Source organism: Vicugna pacos, chromosome 11, assembly GCF_048564905.1.
Source record: "Vicugna pacos chromosome 11, VicPac4, whole genome shotgun sequence".
Taxonomy (NCBI): Eukaryota; Metazoa; Chordata; class Mammalia; order Artiodactyla; family Camelidae; genus Vicugna; species Vicugna pacos.
Window position 1 is genome coordinate 29913562 of NC_132997.1, and position 21537 is coordinate 29935098.

The 21537-nt window shown below is 48.6% G+C and overlaps 1 protein-coding gene and 1 pseudogene across 5 annotated transcripts in view; one reads left to right on the forward strand and one right to left on the reverse strand.

Moving 5' to 3' along the window:
• Nucleotides 1-21537, forward strand: part of TBCE (tubulin folding cofactor E) — a 70905-nt gene that overhangs the window by 40521 nt on the left and 8847 nt on the right. For 2 of the 5 annotated variants that reach the window (XM_072970994.1, XM_072970995.1), the window contains exons 3-7: nucleotides 1397-1481; nucleotides 10724-10909; nucleotides 14994-15082; nucleotides 19831-19930; nucleotides 21225-21327. In XM_072970994.1, the coding sequence (XP_072827095.1) occupies nucleotides 1397-1481; nucleotides 10724-10909; nucleotides 14994-15082; nucleotides 19831-19930; nucleotides 21225-21327 (563 nt within the window). Of the gene's footprint in view, nucleotides 1-1396; nucleotides 1482-10723; nucleotides 10910-14935; nucleotides 15083-19830; nucleotides 19931-21224; nucleotides 21328-21537 lie in introns of all 5 variants that reach the window. The other 3 variants (XM_072970997.1, XM_072970998.1, XM_072970996.1) reach the window with 2 other exon arrangements.
• LOC140699248 (eukaryotic translation initiation factor 1 pseudogene) lies at nucleotides 15804-16328 on the reverse strand (annotated as a pseudogene).

A 21537-nucleotide genomic window follows, 5' to 3' on the forward strand; every position in this document is an offset into this window, starting at 1 on the left:
ATCCATCTCCAGAGCTCTCTTCTTTTTGCAAAACTGAAACTTGATACTCATTAAACGCTAATTCCCCAGCCTCCCCTTCCCTCAGCTCCTGGCAACACCCTTCCACTTTCTGTCTCTGGATTTGAATACTCTAAGTATTTCCTGTAAGTGGAATCATGTATTGTTTGTTCCCCTGTGTCTGGCTTATTTCCCTTAGGGTAATATCTTCAAGGTTCATCCATGTTGTAGCAGGTGTCAGAATTTCATTCCTTTTAAAGACTGAATAATAGTCCATTGTATGGAGATATACCACATTCTGTTTATCCATTGATCCATCAGTGGGCACTTTGTTCATCCATTCGTCCGTCCATCCACCTTTTGGCTGTTATGAATAATGCTGCTACAAACCAGAGTATACTAACATCTGTTTGAGTCCCTGCTGTCAGTTCTTTGGTGTATATGCTCAGAAGTAAAATTTGTAAATCGTATGGTAACTCTATGTTTAGCTTTTTGAGGCCCCACTGTACTGTTTTGCATAGCGGCTGCACCATCTAACATTCCCACCAGCAGTGCCTGACAGCTCTAGTTTCTCCACATACTTGCCAATGCTAGTTATTCTTTTGTTTTGTTTTGTTTTTTGACATCAGTCATCCTAATTGGTGTAAAGTGATTTTTTAAAATAGTTTATCTAGATTTTCTAGTTCTCAGCAGGAGGGTAGATCAGAAGTGAAAGTATTGGTCTTACTCTTGTACCCAGCACAGTGCTAGATACACAGTGGGTACTTAGTAAATGTGGGTGGAAGAGAGGAGAGAAGGTAAAGAGAATGCTCTGAGAACTGGAAGGTGGTTTGCAAATGTAAGACACGAGTTATAGATGGCGTGGTATGATGTGTGAGTACTGGCCTCTGGAGTTAGAATGACCTGGCTTTGAAGATGTGTGACTCTGGCTGTTCTTTTATCTGTATTGAATAAGAATACTAATTGCATACAGAACTTTATTTTATGAACAGCAAATTGCTAGACTAGGACTCAAGAAAGTGTGTGTGTATCCAGGAGCTGTTAAAAAGAGGATAACAAGAATACCTCCCTTGTAGAGATGAAATTAATGTCTGTTTTAAGGATAACATGAAATTATGCAAAGAAAAGTTCCTGGCGTTCAGGAAGTGCTCAGTACATTTTAGCTGCTGCTGTTCCCTGCAGTTGTGTTATTGGTTGGCTTTTGGAACCAGACGTGCTGTTGCATTTGCTGATTGAAGTCCTGAGTCTCAAGTTAACTTGTTTTTCAGAGACATTTCTTCCCCGCCCCCACCGGTGTTGGTGTGATATAGTTTCCATGCCAACTGGATTTGCTTGTAGGAAAGTGGAGCATCGCCTGTGTCATAATTTATTGCTCATTTGGTTTTTCTTGTTCTGCCAGGACACTGGTTAGGAGTGGAATGGGACAATCCTGAGAGAGGAAAGCATGATGGAAGCCACGAAGGGACTGTGTATTTTAAATGCAGGTAATTTTCCATTATGAATTGTATGGTTACTTAGGATAATATTTAATAGTTGAATAAACGGCGGGTGGGGAGAAGAAACAATGTTTTTGGCTCTTGGGATAGTTACAATGTAGAATTCGGTGTGTTCTTAAAAAAAGACGCTTCTATTAGTGGAATTTTTTTCTTGTTTTTAAAACTCTTGAGTCGTAACCTTACAGGTGGCGTTGCTTTCTTTGTCCTTTTTTGTGTTTTTGTTTTGTGACAGTTTTTTCTGTTGGATATAAACATTTCTCATTGATTCATTAACACTTTATCCTTTAAGTGAATACTAGAGAAGAGAAATGGCCTAGGTAACCAATAAGAAGCAGTTGATTAAACAAAATACAGAACATCCATAGTGGAGTGGCAGGCGATGAGGGGAAGAAGCCCTTGTCATGGAAAGACTCACACTTGTACTGCACAGCTCCTGGGCGTTTCTAACTGCTTGTTTTCAGAGAAACTGCACGAAGCTCTGAAAAGCGTGGTGGGGAATTTCAGGCAGAGTCTATCTTTTAGATTTTTGCTATTTGTTCTTTTCAGGTTTCAGTTTCCCATAAGAATTTTTTAGTAGTAAGCTTATTATTCTGTAAATGTGTTACAATGAACACAGTTCTGGCCTAGAAATCAAGAGGCAATTTTTACAACCCTAAACAAGATGAAATTTACTAACCTCTAAGATGACGGTCAGAATTAGTAACAAAGTATGTGTCCTGGTCCACTCTCCTGTGACTTTAGGATTGGCACGTTCCTAGAGGCCAGCTGTGACGACTGTGGCCCGGGCCAGCTCCGAGTCGGCCAGGAGCTCATGGAGGGTGTGGGGAGCAGTCCCTGTGTTGAGAGAGATGGTGGGAGTAGAAATTTCTTAGCTTGGCCTGGTGGTCCCTTATCTGTCTGGGCCACGACCTCCCAGAACCTCCAGTGCAGGAGCGTCCCCTGCGGAGCGTGCCCCAGCATCTGCCACGTGGCCTGTGGTCACACTGTCCTTGGTGGTCTCTGGATGTGATGATGTTTTCCGTCTTGGTTACTCCGAGTCGGAAAATCCAGACTTGGGTCAGTCCTGACAGATCCAGAGTTTGCCCTGAAGTGCTGATGGGCACAGACTTAGCGTCTGGGTTCTTCCCCTTGGAGTGAGCATTTCCTCTTCTGCTGTAGTCATGCCTGAGCGTTCACATGTGGGAATAAATATTGTCTTATTACAGATTACTTTTCTTTTATCTCAGTGAAATGGGCACTTTGTTGACTTTGGAGTCCTATATGGGTGGGTAATTCCGTCGCAGGTTATGAAGGGGGCGTTGGCTCTGACGTGGAGAACCCTGGTCTGGACTGAAGGACTCGCGCTGTGCTCTGTGGTCATCAGTGCTTGTGCTGGTATTAATTAGAGCAAGGCCTCAGCTAGTAAAGACTACGCCAGTATCTCGGGGCCTCTGAATCAGACAGAACAGATCATACCATGCACACTTGTTGTCAGACTAGCTCAGATCTCCTCCTAACGTGTCATAGACACGTCTTCCCTTTAAGAAATCCATTGGAGTCTTTTTTTATATTTTTCAGATTTTCCTTGGAAAGTCATAATAACAAGATGTTTTACCGCAGTAAACATTTTTCAGTGTTTAGATGCTGTTTTCATGAAGGCAAAGCAATGGCAAGTTGTCAGGTCATAAATTGTCACATCTTATACGTGTGAAATAGCTAAATGGCAAAATGGTGATATTCCCGCTGTAGCTGAGGGGGAAAGTCAGAAGCTGGCGCGTTTACAGCAGAGCTGGGACCTGCGTGTCTTCAGAAGCACGTGTTAACACCCCGTGGCTGGCAGTGCGTTACGCGGGGTCTAACGAGGTGGTTGCACGGTTTGGCACATACATCTCAGGAGTCCTGGCTTGCTGTCCTGTGCATTCGAAGCAGGACATCGGGGTAGGTTGAGGGGAACGTTTGAGCTCCCTCTCGCGTCTCCCCAGCACCTCAGGTGGCTGGGGTGACTCCCTGCCGCTCCAGGACAGAGCTGTGGGCAGACGGTGGTCGTCTGGCCTGGTTCACGGCATACGTTCTTCTCTGTGTATCTTCCCCAACCAGTCCAGCTCAGCTTGGTCCCATGAGACTCCAGTTTAGACAGCATAACATTTGCAGGAGTGTAACCTCGGTTTGAACAGTGACCTTAAAGAACTGTTAAGGCTTTCACCCAGAGAATAACGTTCTTACAGTCAGCTTCCCGCGTGTCTGTATTTGCCACGGTCGTCCCTTATTCTGGCCCATTTGAGATGGCAGTGGCAGGCACAGATGACCAAGCCGGTTATGAGTACAGCTTGACAAGCTGGAGTTGAGCTCAACTCCTGTCTGGGAATGGACTCCTCTTCAGTGCAGGTCTCTGCAAATGGGGTGAATCTTTTTCTTAGTTGGTGTGACATGGTCAGAGGAGGATTAGGGAGTGGACCAGACACCTTGGAAGGCCCCCCCAAACATGGGTGTTGATCATTTCATGTCACTCTTTGGTTTTAATCTGAACTCATATAACCTAAGGTAACTGTGGCCATCTCCTGAGCTGGTATTACCCATAACCAATATTTGTGACACTCCTAACTTACAGTAGTAATGTTCAGGCTTACCCAAAATTGGTGGCGAGAACCCACCATCAGTGTTTCTCCCAGGCGCTTCTGTTTCCGTCTCTCGTCTTTTTGGCGAGTTGAGAGGTTCGGTGAAGGTGATGAACCTTGAAGTTCTCTCTGCCTTGCGCCTAGGGTTCCAGTGTTTTCCTTTCAGCCTAAACTAAAGCGTATACTCTAAATAGAGCTGTGTGGCCAGTGTTTCACCCTCAGCTTTTATTTAAAATGTTCTCTTTTGAAATAATTACATGATTTCTCTTTTCTGGTGAGCAAGAAATCTTAAAATCTTTTCTTTGACACCAGTGAGTGGAATTTAACTTGAGTCCTTGGCGTCAGAGGGGACACACTGTTCCAGACTGTGGCCGCCATACGGGAGGGCTTGAAAAAGGGAAGCCCCGGTTACTTACCTGTGTGTGTCGTGGGATTGTTGCAAAGTGTTTGGAGGTTCTTGAATGAGCATTAATGGGTCAGTGTAAAATATCCCCTGGGATGGTATAAAGTGTTAGAAGAATTAAAAAAAAGTCACTATCGTTAGTGTGCTGAGAGGATACAGACAGGGCATATCTCCGTCAAAGGTGAAGAGAGAGACTCCATTTTGGGAAGCTGCCCGTGAATCAGGGCAGAGGAGAAATCGTGTCATTCAGAAGCAGTGTCCAAAAAGCTGCTCCTCTGCTGGGCTGTTTTTTTTCTGTTTGGAAAACAAGTTCCCCAGGTCAGATATGACAGCGATGTACGTTCGATGAGAGTGAGTCTCCTCTCGTGGTGGACAGCAGTTATGCAAGCTTGCAGAAAAGACTCTGCCAGTGCCTGTAGCAAGCAGTGCAGCAGGACCAGCGTGTGCCAGAAACTCCCCGGTGGGCCGGTCTTCCCCAGCCTCCAGCACCTACGCATAAGCCCCAGTCAGCAGGATGCTCACTAGGGGAGTCTGGAATCTGTTGAGGACCCTGCCCCTTTGAGTAAGTGTTGCCAGATTCAGCAAATAGAAATACAAAGTGCACAGTGAAATTTGGATTTCGGATAAGCAGTAAGTCATCTTTTACTGTAAGTGTGGGGCATGCGTGGTACATACCTGTACTGAACAATGGTGGTTTATGTGGAATCCAGGTTTACTTGGGCATCCTGAACTTTACTTGACAGCTCTGTTGGGCGGATTGAATCTTGATTACAGGACCTGCTGAGAGTCTTCCATTTCCGCCAGGGCCGTGGTCAGGACGTAAGTTTTGTGGGCTGCCTCAGTAACCAGGGGGCGGAAGGAGGCGGGAACGTGGACAAGCTGAACGCTTACAAGAGAAGAAGTCGTGGGCTCTCTTCCTCCCACCTCCAGTTTTTTTTCTCTTCAGACAGGATTCAGGATTTCAGGTTTGGCTGCAACGTGTTGATAGAAGCCTAGGATCTGTGGCGTCCCTGTGAATTACTAGTTTACCTCTGGAGATATGGTGGTGTTGACAGGCACGCCCTCCGCCAGTTTCCTTATTTGCTGGGCTCTTTTGTTTTCTGAGCAACCTGCCAGCAGTGTTCCAGAGGAGACAGCTCTTTGATGTTTTCCTTTGATCTGTAAAGGGCGCAGCGCCTGCTTTGCAGCCTCTGAGCACCACTGCTCACTCCTTTCATCTGCCTGCAGCCAAGCTAAACGGGAATCAAGGTCTCTCCTGGCATTGCTCATTGCCACTGTTAAAGTGTGGGCTTAGTACGGAAGAGAAAACCATGGTATTTGTTTTCAATTGTCGTTTTCTCATTTATTATAAATGTGCTGGTTTTAAAATTTGTGTCTGTATTATTTTTAAATTTCAATCACATAATATTTGAAAGATAGATTTTCCTGTTTCTATTTCCACCCCCTCTCCATGTTACTCCTTTAAGGAAAACTAATACTATTTCATAAATTTCATAATTTCATTTCACTAGAATTTCAAATTTCACTGTTTCATTAACCAAAGCCTATTTCATAAACGGGAGACTCTAGGAATAGTCAGATGCAAAACTCATTTGTTGGTATACATTTAGGTAGATGGAGGTACATGAGTTACTGTTCTAAGTTGTCTGGAATTATTTTTCCAACACCTGACCGCATACCTTGGGATTAGTTCCACCATGTACAGGTGTAGTCTTAACATTTGTAATAATAGTCAGTCGTCAGTAAACACAAGATCTGACTGTGTGCTGTCGGAGTGGAGAAATTAAACGAGGTGACCTGAGAGTGATCTTTGTCATTTACTTCATAAAAAGCACCTTTGTTTAAACTGTGATGTGTTACGTCCCACGTCACAGTTGTGTGTTTTGTGGTCATAGTGCTGCTGTGGCTGTGCCTTCTTTGTTCGCATAGGTGTTGACACGTAGGATCTTCCTCTGTGCTCACGGGAGGGCAGAAGTACCAGCACGTTGTCCTCAGACCCCTGCATGTGTGTTTCAGGGTCCACGTCAGAGTCTCCTTCTCTGTGGAATACGCACTAGACCAGGGCTTTTTTTGTGCTATGTGTCCTTTTGGGAGTCACAAAATAATATTTTTAAAAAACAGGAAAACTACATTGTGTTACCGAGGAATATTTGGTCACATTGAAGTAATAAAAGTATTTTAAAATTATCATATGGTTATATATATATTTCTGTACTAAGTAACATTAGATAATAAGATCTACCAACAGATCTAATAGCTACTAGAATTTGTGGTAGTGATGAAAATAAATATAGTTTTTAAGATCTCTGCAAGGACTGTAAAGTGATACAGAAGTGTCTGATTTCGTAGGTGACAAAATACGACAGATACTGCTGTGGTGTGTTGCCTGGATTTACAATTACAGGGGGTCCTGAATTTTAACTAGAGGTTGTTGAAAATAACACATTTCCCCACCTATTTCAGTTAGCTATTTTTTAATTTAATTTAATTTATTTTTTATTGAAGTCTAGTCAGTTTACAGTCTGTGTCAGTTTCTGGTGCACAGCATCATGTTTCAGTCATACATACACACACATACATTCTTTTCATACTCTTTTTCATTATAGGTTACTACAGGATATTGACTAGAGTTCCCTGTGCTGTACACCAGTTAGCTATTGACGCATGACAAACCATCCTCAAACCCGGGGCTGTAGACAGCCGTTTTACTGCTCTGACTCCGTGTCTCGGGGATTTGGGCAGATCTTGGTGGAGACAGTTGTCTCTGTTCCAGCAGTGCTGACCAGAGGATCCCAGATGGCCTTGCACGATGGGGCTTGGTGTTGGTTGGTGGGGGTGGGAGACCTTGGGTCTCCTCTGCATGGGATCAGCCTCTCTCTCTCTCCCGCGGCCTTTCACCCTAGCCTAGAGCTTTACACAGTGCCTGGTCTCCCGGAGGGTGAAAATGGAGACTGCGAGGCCTGCCAAGGCCGGTAAGAGCAGGTCGCAGGGCGAGTTCAGATTCAAGAGGGAAACGGACAAGCGGCAAAAGCACAATGCCCGAGGGCATGTGGGCTGGGAGTCCTCATGGAGACAACCCACCACTGTTCACCTGCTGCTCACAGTAACTCACCTGCCTCCCCCGCCTCCCCCTTGCAAAGTGCGCTGTCCCGTCTGCCCCAGGCTTTTCCCCTTTTGACAGTGGCTCGAGGTCCAGGGCATCGCTGTCTGAATTAGTTCCAGAGGTTCCTGGGTCCAGTTCTCCTGGTTCAAAACACTGCACCTGGACCCAGAGCTCTGGGAAGTGCAAGGTAACTGCCCTCCAGGTGCCTGCGGGGCGAGGTCCGGAGAGAGAGGGGGCACTGAGCTCAGCATGCTCTCCTCTGGAGGAGTTTCACTGGGCAGGGGACAGGAGAATAGGGACAGTTACTGAAGGGAGAGGAAGGGTGGGAGGGGGAGGTGTTTTCAGATGGGAGGAGGTACCAAACTTGGGGTGCTGCTGACAGGAGCCCCGTGATGCAGGAGATTCAGTCCTGTGCTGCAGCTGAAGCAGGTTCTGAGTCTGGGTAGTGCCTTGTGCTGTCAGAGGCTCACTGGCTGCTGGAAGCTGCCTAGAAAGTACTTCGTTTGACCTCTAGGAAAGGCTCTGTTTTAATAAACATACTTCTGTCACTCAGCTAAGGAGATTAAATGTAGCTAGCCTCGTTTTTCAGGAGTTCAAGAGGATCTACCTAAGAAATGCTCTAGTCCAGCACGGACCTCTGAAGCTTAACCTGAAAGGCAGCCAGGCGCCTGGCAAGCTTACTGGAACCCACCCCAGATGTCTGTTCACTGGGTGGGACTGGGCTGGGGCCCATGAACCTGCTGTTGGAAGCAATGTGCCAGAGGTTCTGATGCAGGGGCCTCGCGTCCCACCTTAGGAAACTCTGACCACGTGACCCGGTTTCGGCCAGGGGTCCTGGGGTCACTGGACAGAGTTTGTGCAGCCAAGTCCAGGAGTCTTGGATTCCTGGCTACTAGTGCACCGTTGTTCCCCGCGTTTCTGTCTTGGCCTCCAGACCCGAATCACTGTGTCTCTGTAAATCACACACAGCTCATAAATGAAAACCCTAGCTGCCCCGTACATTCCCAAGATGGGAGGAGGGGGCAGGGTAAGGGTGGGCGCAGCATGTGCTCTGCAGCTTAGCAGACCTGACTCCGTCACTTAGCAGTGTGACCTCAGGCAGCGGAGGTGCCAGGTGTCGTCCTCAGCCTGTGTCCTCATCTGTAAAGCCCTCTCAAAGAGGATATTTATAGGGTTAAATACGCCGTGCTGTGCAAGCCACCACTGTGTCGCCTGACATAGGCTGTGTGTCCTTTACCGACAGTTAGTGTATCTGATATACTTTAAAAAATCCACACACTGAAATATTGGGCCCAGAGGCTATATTCTCTCAACTTGAGCATCGGCCCCCACACATGTTCAGGTGGGCTTCTGTAGTAGGTAGGTGCACCACGGACGGTGACACAATTGCAGATAGGAGCTCTGTGCAAGTTTGCTAAGAGAAATACGGTTCTGAGGACCTCCGAGCCACTTCTTCTTACCTGTGGCATCACGTCCAACTTTTTGAGATGACAGGTTCCTTCCACAAGCTGGTCGTCTCTCTAGACTCACTTCCCGGAAGATAATGTATCAGTGTTCATATTGCTAAAATGTATCATCAGTGTTATTTTCATTCTCTTTAATTATGGTGACTTCTAGGAAAGTTTGGTTTCTTTCAGAGTTAAAGGCTGTAAGCCAGAATGGTGTTTATAGTACAGTTTTTGACAGTTCATGTATTTCATCATTTATTCTCTAAAGTGATAAAATGATAATATTAACATTTACAACTGTTTTATAGGCGTACTTAGATTTCCCTCAAGTAAGATCATCGTTGCCACGATATAATGCTGAAATTTAATGTGTCTAAAGGCCTGTTTGGAATCTCTTGGAAAGCCTGAGAACAGTCATTACGTACAGCAATGTGATTAATATTTTCATTGAATTCTGCTAGAGATTATTATGAAAAATTACTATAAAACTTGAACATAAATTGTGGTAAAATATCCTGTATTTCTTTAGAATTCTTCCTACAATCTCTATTGTAGCCCCATATTTAAACTGCTATTTCGTTCAACTTTGTTATCATTTCAAAGATTCTGTGCGTAATCCTGTTATCCACAAACGTTTTCATTTCTCTGTGTCCTTATTCGATCTGTCTGTCTGTTAATGTGATTCCTCTCTACTTGTGTCATGTACAATTTGGTTCAATTTTTAGAAATCTCGACATTATTCTGTGAGTAATTTTATTAAGTATTACAGCTAGAATATTTTAATGACTATCTATCTGGTTTACTTAATAGTTCCTGTCCAGCTGGGCATTTTTATGGTTCCAGAGTCCCTCAATTATGAAAAAAAATGCTATTACATAGAATCTCTGTAAATGCAGTTTAGTTTTTATTTTTAAATTGTTGCCTGCTGACAGATTCCCAGGAGTATGATTATACAGTCAAAAACTAGGCCAGTTTTGCAGTCTTTGTGGTGTTAAAACTTATTTTTTGCCAGTTTTGTTGAAAATACTTTAATTATTTGAATTTGCATTTCTTTTCTTTTTTTTAATTGAAGGATCATCAGTTACAGTGGATCATTTCTGGTGTACAGCACACAATGTCCAGTCATGCGTATACATACATATATTTGTTTTCATACATTTTTTCATTTAAGGTTATTTACAAGATACAACATAGTTCCCTGTGCTGTACAGCAGAAACTTTTTCCTAATCTGTTTTTATATATAGTGGCTAACATTTGTAATGAATTTGCATTTTTTAATCATTAACAAGGTGAGACTTTTTTCCCCCATAGAAATGCTTTTAATACTGCTGTTTCCTCTTGTGGATTATCTGTTCTATATTTCTTGTCTGTTTGTTGAGATTTTACATGCTTGCATAAGTTCACAGCCCTTTATGGTCAATCCTGTTGCTTATACCCTTTTTTTTAGTGTATCACCTTCCCTTTTGTGCTGATTTTGCTTGTTCAGCATACAGACAGTATTGAAAACCTTCAGAACTTTGCTTTATGGCCATTCTTGGTGGATGATAGCTTCTTGTTTTAAATGGTTTCAGTTGCTTTTATTTGCTAATGTATTTGTAAACGCAGACCTTTTACATTTGTGGCAGCCTGACAGCTTAAAAAGCATTTCTGTGTATGTATTTCCATTTCTCTCCTCTTCCAGGCACCCAACAGGGGGATCCTTCATTCGTCCAAATAAAGTAAATTTTGGAGTAGACTTTCTCACTGCAATTAAAAACCGCTATGTGTTAGAAGGAGAACTGGAGGAAGAGGAAGAAGAGGAAATTGTGACAATTGGCAATAAACCTGTAGAAACTGTTGGTTTTGACTCTGTTGTAAAACAGCAGAGGTAAGTGAAACAGACGGGGGTAGAGGTGACTTACAGCTTCATCAGGGTTCGGGATAGAAGTTATCTGACTGTACGTCAGTGCCCAGAACTTTGCTCCCAGACTGCTGTGTCTCTTCTGCAGAACGGAGGAATCCAAGGACTTAGGGAAGTTAAAATCCTTATTTTAGCACAGGGTGGGTGGACTTTTCCAGATTGGAAAGAGAACACTGATTTGCCCATCGTCAGTTTTTACACCGTGCTGCATTGTGTTGACTGATCATTAAGTAGCCAAGGTTGGCATCTGGATGATGAGGCGGGAATGGAATGGATGTCTCCGTTGCCCTGTGCCCGGCAGCTTGCTGACACCACCTCGTCCCGAGGAGGCCCCACCTCTGGCCGCACACCCTCACCCCCCGGGGGCTTCTGAAACACACAGTCCTGGGTCCTACGCCAGGCCTCCTGAATCCGAGAACCATGGGCTCTTGCTTTTAGGAGGTGCCCCAGATGACTGTAGCCTACTGCAGGCCAGTAAATAATGCATTTTGAAACTGCTGAGTTGGAACATTCTCTGATTCTCATAGAGCTGCTCACTGCCCATTCCATGCGCTGTGTGACCCAGAGAGAGTGGAAGCTGATATGCCCACCAGACACTCACGGCTGCGTGAGAACCTCCCGGGTTACTCGGGTTTAGCGTTGCTCAGCGCTGTGCTGTGGGCCCCCGACCTGGACGAGGCGGCCTGGTAGCGACCCCTGGTGGCCGCTGTGGAGAGCAGTCGATTTGCCGCTACTTGGCGTCTTTCGGTCTCTAAAGTTCCACTTGAACTGTGGTTTTGTTCAGAGTAAATTTCCTTGCTATCTTTTTTGTTGTTCTTGTTGTAATTATTATTAAGATTTATCATAAAACAGAATTGAAGTGCATATGAGAACAGTGTTGAAGAGTAAGTTCATTTTTTAAAAAACTGAACAATTACAGTGTGTCAATTTCCGGTGTACAGCACAGTGTCCTAGTCATGCATATACATACGTATGTTCCTTCTCATGTTCTTTTTCATTAAAGGTTATTACAAGGTACTGAATATAGTTCCCTGTGCTGTACAGAAGAAACTTTTTAAAAATCTATTTTTTATATATAGTGGCTAATGTTAGTAAATCTCAAACTCCCATATTTATCCCTTCCCAGCCCCTTTCCCCGGTAACCATAAGATTGTTTATTATGTCTGCGAGTCTGTTTCTGTTTTGTAGGTGAGTTCATAGTCTTTTTTTTTTTTTTTAGATTCCACATAAGAGTGATATATAGTATTTTTCTCTCTTTCTGGGTTAGCTCATTTCTTGATACCTCTGATTTTTAGTATAGATGACCAGCATTTAAACATAAAACAACTCAGAAAAAGAATATGAGAAGAAATATATGTATGTATGTGTATGACTGAAACATTATGCTGTATGCCAGAAATCAACACAACATTGTAAACTGACTACTTCAGTGAGAAAGAATGCAAATTTTAAAAAGTACTTTTCACAATATTTAACATAATTAAAATAAAACCTAATGTTATTTTTAAAAACTCAGAATACATCGATTTTTTTAAAAGCAATAACTTGACTGTTACTTACAGACAATATACAGTCGTTGTTGAGGACCTAGAAAATATAAATTGAACCAGAGAGGGTCATGACTGTTGCACACTCGAGAGAGAACTAAGGTGAATGGTTTTTGCTGCTGATTTCTAGAACTGTGTGCTTCATGGGGTTAGAGTTCTTTGTTTTTTCCACTTGAAATGCAAATATTTAAGTATCTTTTTCCCCAAAAGAGGCACTTTTTTTTTCTCCCTAGCCGGTTAATCTCTCTCAGAGAACACTGTGGGCTCTGTGAATATTAACAAATTGCAACAGATTTTCCTCCCCTAGTTTATGAACAGCCGGTAGCTCATGGAGTTTTCTGGTGAAGGACTTCCTGCTTGAACATCATCGTGGTCAATAATGAGCTAGTGTCCTTCTTGGAAAGAAATACTAGAGTCCGTCAGGCTGGGTCCAGATGTCAGCTAAGCCACTTTCTGGCTCGGACAGCAGTTAGAGCTAGTTCCTTACGGTTTCTGAGCCTTGGTTTCCTCGCTTACAAAGCCGTGCCTAAGCTGTGAGAGTGGTGGGGAGCGCTGAAATCGTTTCTCTTTGGAGGTGGCTGTGGCTCTGGAGTGATGGCTGTACTGAGACCCGATCCCTAAGCTTTGTACCAAGGTTTCTGGGCACTGCAGGGGTGCAGCGGGGTGTTTTTAATTTTGGAGGGAAACAATGACGCGTGTTAGACGTGGTGCAAACTGCTAGTTGGAGGTAGTTCATAGTTTCATGATCGTCCTACTACTGTTCCTTTCAGGGTGTCATGTCCCTGCACAGCTGGGCTTTTTGGCGATTCCTGTGCTGGAAGAAAGTTTCTCCTGAAAATCACCATGGCACAGGAAACGGAGGTGGTGGGGCCAGTCTGATTCTAGGGTTTGGGAAGTTGCGCAGTGCTCAACAGACAAGAAGTTGCCAGGACAGAAATCATCGCTAGATTGTTTGGCCCTGACTGCGTACTAAATGGAACCGTGAGGTGTTCCTTTTGGCCTTGGCACCATGAAAAAATTACTGACCCGTGAAGGGCCCCGTGAACTGAGAAAGTTCAGGAGCCTCTGCTTGGTTCTGATGACTGTCACAGCTCCTGCCCTGGCTGGTGATCTTAGTCTTCCCCCTAAAGGTTGTCAGTTTTATGTTTATTTTTGTAAATATTTATAAAATTATTTACTACATATCAGGCAGTATTGAGGGTTTCGCAGATATGAGCTCACTGTTACCATAGCGTTGAAAACTTGTGGAATGTATGTAACACCAGATGTACCTTTTAAGCATTTTCAAGTGTGCAGGTCAGTAGCGTTGGGTATGTCCCCAGTGTGGTGCAGCCGTCCCCACTGTCCCTCTCCAGAGCCTTCTCATCTCCCCAAAGTGAACCGCTGTCGCCTTAAACCATCACCTCCACATCTCTCCTCCCCCAGCCTGGTGATCATGGTGCTACTTCTGACCTGTGCGGTTGACACCCACCTCGGTACCTCCTATAAGTGCAGTTGTTTGTGCTTTTGTGACTGGCTTATATCCCTTAGCATAGTGTCCTCAAGGGTCACAGATGTAGCGTGTCAGACTTTCCTTCCTTCTTAGGGCTGAGTAAGACTCTGTTGTGTGGATTTACCACGCTTTATGTCTGTTCATCGGTCGGTGGACACTCGGTTTGCTTATGTGTGACTGCTGTGTGCCGGGAGCCCAGGTGCACACATGTGCAATCTGAGGCTCAGGGAGGTCAGCTCAGCCAGGGCGGAAGGAGGGTGGAGTCGGGATTGGAAGCCAGGCGGCCTGGCTCCAGATACTGTGTTCTAGACACTCTTCAGCGCTGTGACGCGTGGGCCCTTTTAATGAGTAGGAGACACAGATTCTCTCCACTTCAGAAGTGGCTTCCGGGAGGGTCTAAAAAAGCTGAAGACACGCATGCTCTCCAGATGCATCCCTGGAGAGGCTTTCCCACGCGAGTCCAGACGGCACTGCTGGGAGTCACCCCTGGGTCACCAGAGGAGTCAGTAAAGGAACTGCCTTTATTCCACGGTGTGCGGTCGGGGGCTGGAGCGCGCGTGTCCGCCGCGGACGGGGTACCGCAGAGGGGGGACGTCAGCTGCAGGTGCGGCGGGCCCCGTTCACGGCAGGCTTCAGAGTGTGCGAAGATACCGTGATTGTTGAGGGCCATGGACATAGGCAGTAAAGCTACTGAGAAATGCTGAGCACGAAGTAGACACCAGCCGTGGCGCGGTGCTTCCCGCAGGGGCAGAGGGCGCGCGGGGCGGGGCGGTGGGAGGGGACGCGGGGGACGCTGCTGGCGTTTGCGATGTTCGCGATGCTTGCTGGCTGGCTTTCTCTTTTCTCTTTTCTCTTTTCTTAGTAATGCTTTATTTCTTAAGTTGAGTGGTGGGTACTGGATTTCTTATTTTTGGCGGCTTCTCCTAATGTCTGAAACACTTTAATTTTTTGAAGGGCCGCTGGAGAGCCTGCGTGTTTCTGCATACATGTGAACTATGTGTTTTTCATGCAGTCAGCTGAGCAAGTTGCAAGAAGTGTCCCTGAGGAGCTGCGCAGTAAACGGTGCTGGGGACCGAGGAGGAATTGCGGCCGCCTGCCCTAGTATCCTTTCCGATGAGGGCTTGTCACTGGGGCCTGACTGGGTGTGACACTTGGGCCAGGCATCCCTGGTCGCCTCCACAGTGCCTGCTCTCCAGACTGCTTCCTCACGGGGACTTGCTGTCCCCCGGGTAGTCGCCGCCCAGCTAAGTGATTGCCTTCCCGGACCCCCTGCTTTCAGGTGAGGCCGTGCGACTCGCCCTGGCCAGTGAGATGTCAAGTGGGCGCTTCGAGGGGGACAGAGGTGGCGGGCGCGCGCCCTGTCCACTGCCTTTCCACCCCCTGCCTGGAGCACAGACGGTGTGCGCGGGGCTCAGCAGACGACCTGTGGGAAGCAAGCTGCCCGGGAGGGACTGGGGCGCCAGGATGGGGGCGCCGGCGTCCTGGATGGTCCCTGGGCTCCCGTCCGTACGGCGGAAAGCGGTTTGTTATGGTCCCTCAAAGCAGGCCTTCTTACCTGCGCCTTCTCTCATCAGCGTGTTTTTTGGTTTTTGCTGTCTATGTAGTCTTATGCCCACAGCTAAAAATAGAGGTGGTAAGTTTAAAAGAAAAAATTCCCAATACACTTGCCCCATTTTGTAGTCTGGTGGAACACGATTCATTCAAGTGCTTCTTGGTTCTGTGTCTCCTGGGCTGCAGTCCTAAGAAAGCCCAAAAAACCAGTGGCAAATCAGATAAACTTTTTCTAATTTTATTATTTATTTATTTATTTAGGGCTCTTTTCAGTTTATTGCATGAAGGAGTTACACTAGTCCAAGTTAAAAGCAGACCCCAAATGGTTATATTATACAGGCTGTGAGGTTTTTAAACTTGTAACAAGGGACAGAAGGGAAAATCTACTCATTGCAAGGAAATCTTCACTTAAGCTTCAGTGAGCCAAAGGCACTTAAAACGCATGAACCTTCAGCTGGTCGTCCTTAGTCAGTCGAGTCTCTGCAAGGAACTGCCATATGTTCTTGTGCTGGTCACCCTTCTCCATACTCTGGATGCTCGATTACAGTACCACTGCAGGCAAGTTTCTTCTTAAACGCCTTCACTAGTTTGCTTTTATCGTAATCATCAGCGATCCCTTGGACAGTGTTAAGGGTTTTCCTGCTGTTTCTCTGTTGAGTTCTCATATGGGTATAATCTTCAGTGCCAGCAGGAAGCAGATCCTCACCCATACTTGCATCAGCAAAGGGGTCAAAAGAGTGGAGTTCTGGATGGCGGACATGCAGTACAATTCCTCTTTCTCGGTGGAAACGGCCTGCGGAAGGTGGGCGGGGGGGACGGGGTGTCAGGGCGGGAGAGGGCTTGCGGGGGAGTCCTTGGCGGTGGCTCAGTGACTGGGGCAAACTTTCTCTGACTTTAAAAGATCATCTTCCAGTTCCTTAAATTGACCTAGTCTCTACATAATAATTTATGCAAAAGATAGCTTATAATCAGGTTTCTCGGGTGAAGACAGTATTTCTAACCACCTTGACAGTTACTCCTTTGTGGTGACAGGGACTAGAGCAGAGATGCCGGTCCCTTGGGCCTTGGGGGGGGGGGTGTCTGTTGGGACCTATCTGTGAACAGCCCCCTCCCCACCTTGGCCCCAGATGTGCGTTTCCTCTGCAGGAGAGGCGGCCAAGTCGAGGGTGTTGAGGTGGGTTTGGAATCGAGCCTGGTCAGGAGCAGAGTGCCCCAGAGCCTTCAGGAGCATTCTGTGCTCTGGCTGCCTCCTCAGTGATGTCAGAAGATTGGAAATTGGGCCGGTTCAAAGCTGATTTCCCACACACCGGGAGCGATGTGGTCAGCAGAGGGCTTTGGGAACTCGGCCGTGTGGCTGGTGGAGTTGTCAGCAGTGCTGGTTCAGCCTGTTCTTGCCGGGGAAGAGCGTCCCCCAAGACTTGAAGAAATGGGGTTTCGGGAGATAATCAAGTAGTGGTGGATATTGCAGACCCAGTGACGAATGTCTCGCGCTTCCTGACTGAATTCTTGCCCGAAGTTGAAGTGCTGCCTGTGTATTTAATCCGGTCACCTTTTTGGGGCTCATCTCTCTTGGAGGTCATTGCTTTCGCGGGGACTGAAGTCAGTGCGCGTGCAGCCGACCTCAGCGGGTCACGTCGGGTCTGAGGGCTCAGATCGGGAGCAGCTGCTTCACCAGTTGGCTCTGAACTTCAGGTGGGCACGTGCCCACCGGCGCAAGAACTCCCTGGACTGCGTGTGTGTCGGGGGGGCACTGCATTCGCAGCTGCCGGGTGGTTCCGCGTGGACGTCAGGCGGCGGTGGTCCCTGCGCTCCGTGCGGACCAGTAGAAATGTGTGTGATTCCAGCCTCCGCAGTGGAGGGCGTGAGTGAGTGGACTTAAACCGTTTCGAGACCGGGTGGCCCCGGGTGAGCAGGGCTGGTGGGCATGTGGGGCGGGTGCGGACGCGCGGGGCTGGGGAGGGGCGCACGAGGGGCTGCGCCCCAGGGACTCCGGGCCCGCTGCTCCGGCCGTCGGGGACCCCGAGAGCGGGCGTGTGCCCAGGTCGCTGGAGCAGGAGCCCGAGGGGGCCCAGGACCCGCATCGCCGGCCGGCGCTCGCAGCTCGTCGACCCTCCCCAGACCCGACCTCCAGAGGGAGCCGGTCCACTCGTGGCGGAAGCTCAGGCGGTTGCAGCCCGAAACCCCGCTGTTCTCTGCCGTCCCCGCCCCTGCACGTCACTCCGCATCAGAGCTCTGTCCCCGGGCTCTGGGCTTATCTCCTGACCGTCCTGCGCCCCGAGTCCTTGAGAGCCTCGGAACCGGTTAAAAACGCGGAAACCGGCGGTAGCGCTCAGGCCCCGTACCCACCGCCCGGAGCCGCCCGGCTCTGGTTCTGGGCGGCTGAGACCCGTCCCTTCCTGCGGGTTCCGCCGCCTTCCCTCCCTCCCTCCTGCCCACGCGTAGAGCGGTCTGATCGGTACCGCCTACGTCCTCTCCTTTCCAACCAGTTCTGTCCAGTGATGCCGTTTCTATCAGAAGCTACTTTCTCCGTGTTTTATGTGCAAAGACCCCCCGCTGCACTATGGGGCGTAAGAAAATGAGTTTGGAACTGAAGCTGATCTGGGTTTAAGTTCGCACTTGTTGATCTGCACAGCCGGCCTGGGACGGGGTTGGCTCACTCCCTCCCTGGCCACCTCCCCCCAGTCTGTCTTGCAGAGGTGGGAGCGCCCAGCCCGGACCTCCGACCCTGTCTCCTCTGTTCACACTCACTCCCAGGGAGACAGGTGCTGCCTGCAGACGCTGGGCTCCTGCGCTCTGGCCTCTGGCCCAGTCCCGTCCCCTCCCAGGCTTGTCTCCCCACCGTGTACCTGAGACCTCTGTTTGGGTGTCATCTCGAATTTAACACACCAGAACGTGAAGTCCCCGCAGCCCTGCTCGTCTGTGGTCTTCCCTGTGTCAGTAAAGGGCACCTCCCGGGGCCCGGGCCAGGGACTGGGCAGGTAACTTAACCCTTCTTTTTTCCCCACATCTCCCATCTAAATCCATCCGCAAGCACCCCCAGCCCCGCTTCCTCATCGGGAGACGCAGCCCGGCACTTCTCCCGCCCGCTAGCACCGCGATCTGGCCCCAGCCCCTCCCGGCCCCTTTCTGCTATCTCTGTGGTCCTGCAGCCTGCTCCCCAACAAGCCACAGAGCCTCCTTCCGAGGGCCTCGGTCAGCGCCCACCCTAGGTCCTGTCTCAGGCAGGGACTAACACAGGCAGTGTGGGTCCTCCAAGGCCCTCTGTGCCGTGGCCCAGCCTCTAGGGCCTCATCTCCAGCACCCCGGGCACCCTGCGTCTGTCATCCCTGCTGCAGCCAAGCCGTCGTGACCTCAGGGCCTTTGCGCCGTCCTTCCCTCTGCCTGGATGCTCTTCTCCACGATGGCAGCCCCTCGTCCCCTCTAGTTCTCTGCTCCAATGTCACCTCATGGAGAAGGTGGTCCTCCGTGCCCCCCCGGGCTGCAGGCCCTGCCTTCTTGCTCTGAGAACGGGTCTGTGTCTGGCACACCTGGGGTGCATATGCTCATGGAGTTATTTGCTGAATCAGAGCATGAGTGGAGCAGTTCCCACGCACATCAGAGGAGGGTGGAGACTCTCCCTCAGCCCTGTTCTGCCCCAGGCTTCTCTCTGCCTGGGGTTCTGCCAGGCTCGGCCCTTGATGCCACTGCCATGTCTCCCCACCTCATGTCAGCTCAGGGGCCTTTCTCTGTCCTGCTGATCTCCCTCTCTGCAGTCCTGTGCCAGGGACACTGGTGTCACTAAGCTCATCCAGGCCACAGGAGACCCTGATTCCAAGCCATCCTGAGCACGTGCCAACGTTTGTCCAGGTCTCCCCGTTGTCCCCCGGAGGCGCGCTCAGCATGTGGGGATCCGTGCAGGGCAGAGCCCCCCCTGGTGCCCAGAGGGAGGACAGTGTGTGTCCATGTGGGACCACAGCCTGCGGTGCACCTTCTGTGCTGAGTATGTCAGCGCCCCCAGCACTGTTGTCTCTGCCCTCTCTCTGGTTTAGCGTTAGGATGTTTGGTTCTTACTCATTGGATTGTCGATGTTTGTCCCAAGTTTGCAGCATGTGACAATGAACTTTTTAGTTCCTGGGTGAATAGTTGGATGATTTAAAGGGGTTGGATGACTTAATATATGTGCTCGGGGAAGAATTTCAAGCAGAGTAGAGGGTAGAAAATGAAAAGTTAAAAATTACATGTTCTAGAACTAAGAGGTAACCAGTATTACATCTTTTATGGATCTTTGTGTGTTACTGTTTCTTAACATGTGCATTTAGATATTAGAAGCATAGATTTGTCAAAAAATCTACTGTCATCATGGGATGAAGTCGTAGCAATTGCCGACCAGCTCAGACGCCTGGAAGTTCTTAACCTCAGGTATGAACTTGCAGTGGCCTGACTGTCACCTCAGATAAAAGTCCTGATCTCTCCTGCTCCCTCCTGGCATCACTGTAGGGATGAGGTGGGGCGTGGGGCGGGAGGAGGGGAGTGGCTTAGTTGAAGGTAAGTTTAACTTATTCTGTGTTATGGTTTTTCAGGTGGTCCCACAAGGTGATTAATGGGGAGTGTGCTTCACTTTTGATCAGGGAGGTGGGGAGGTTGACATATTGAACTGGAAGGTCTTCCTGGTTCTTATAAGCCTGACCTTAAAAGATGGACCACGCGGGGACCCTGATGCTTACCTGGGGAGGAGAGCTGCTCCATCCTGCAGCTCCTGGCAGGTACCTGCTTTAGGGGTGAGCGGTCTCACCAGCGGTTGCCGAATTCAGCTCTGGTGAGGATTTTTCATGGAGCTCCGGGTTTCACTGAGGTCACAGTGTTCCCGGCCTTCTTGAACATCTGGTTAGCTTTGATCTCAGACCCTCACTTTGCAGGGGCTGCGCCAGGTCTCCCCTTCTGCCCCTGAGCCACCTCTGACACGTACAGAGGAGTCCGCTCCAGCTCAGGCATGTCCGGGGAGCAGGTGCGCGGGCCTGAAGGAGCCCCGCGTCCGAATAGCCAAGTGTGCGTGGGCCCGTGGTGCTGCCTCTTGTGGGGCTAAGGGCTCGTGTGCTAAAGTGGCGGCGTCTTTCAAAATGACTGTCAAGCCGCGGGCGCCTTCTGAGGTTAGGACTTGAGAGAGCACCTCCAGGGCAGTGGTTTATCTCGTCTGTCCTGATAGCAGAAGGGCGGACCCTGCTCAGAAGCCAAATTCCAGCCCCTGGTCCAGCGCAGCGGTCAGACTGCTGAGGGCACGGCTTCCCATCACGGCGTCCCGCCCGCGGCCCATCAGGCCCATCAGGCCGGGTGACCTGACGGGGGCTGCCGGAGCTGCCCCGACCCCGTGCGCCCATGCCAGGCGTCAGGAAGTTGTGTGTTGTTAATGTCAAAAATTAAGTAGTCTTCGGGGGAGGGTCAGCTCAGGGGCAGAGCACATGCTCAGCATGCACGGGGGCCTGGGTTCAGTCCCCAGGCCCTCCATTCAGTCGGTCAGTCAGTCAGTCAATCTAATGACCTCGGCGCCAAAAACAAACAAGAAGCTAGATGGTCCTGACTAACTTTGTTTTTGATTTAATTGCATTTGAAAGTTGAGACAAACCAAGCTCTGCACAGTAAACCGCAGACTCGCGGTGACTGTGTGAGTTGGGCCCACCTACGGCAGTGAGCACTTTGTGTCTCTTTTTCCACACAGTGAAAATAAACTGACATTTCCCTCTGGCTCACCACCTCCATCCGGAACATTCTCTGCACTGAAGGAGCTGGTCCTGAACCGGACGGGGATAACCTGGGCTCAGGTAACCGTATTTCTTTGCTTTATTAGCCAGTAATGGGCAGTTTCAGGTTCTTGGTTTACCAGGGGATTGAAGCACAGCAGTGGCTTTGTTTTAACCACCTCATTATCCAGATAACAGGGCTCTGCAGACTGCTTTCCAGGAAGGAGGCAGCCAGTCCTGGTGGTTGTGGGTGAAGCCTGGGGTTCCTCGGGCAGTTTCGTGTCTCCCTAG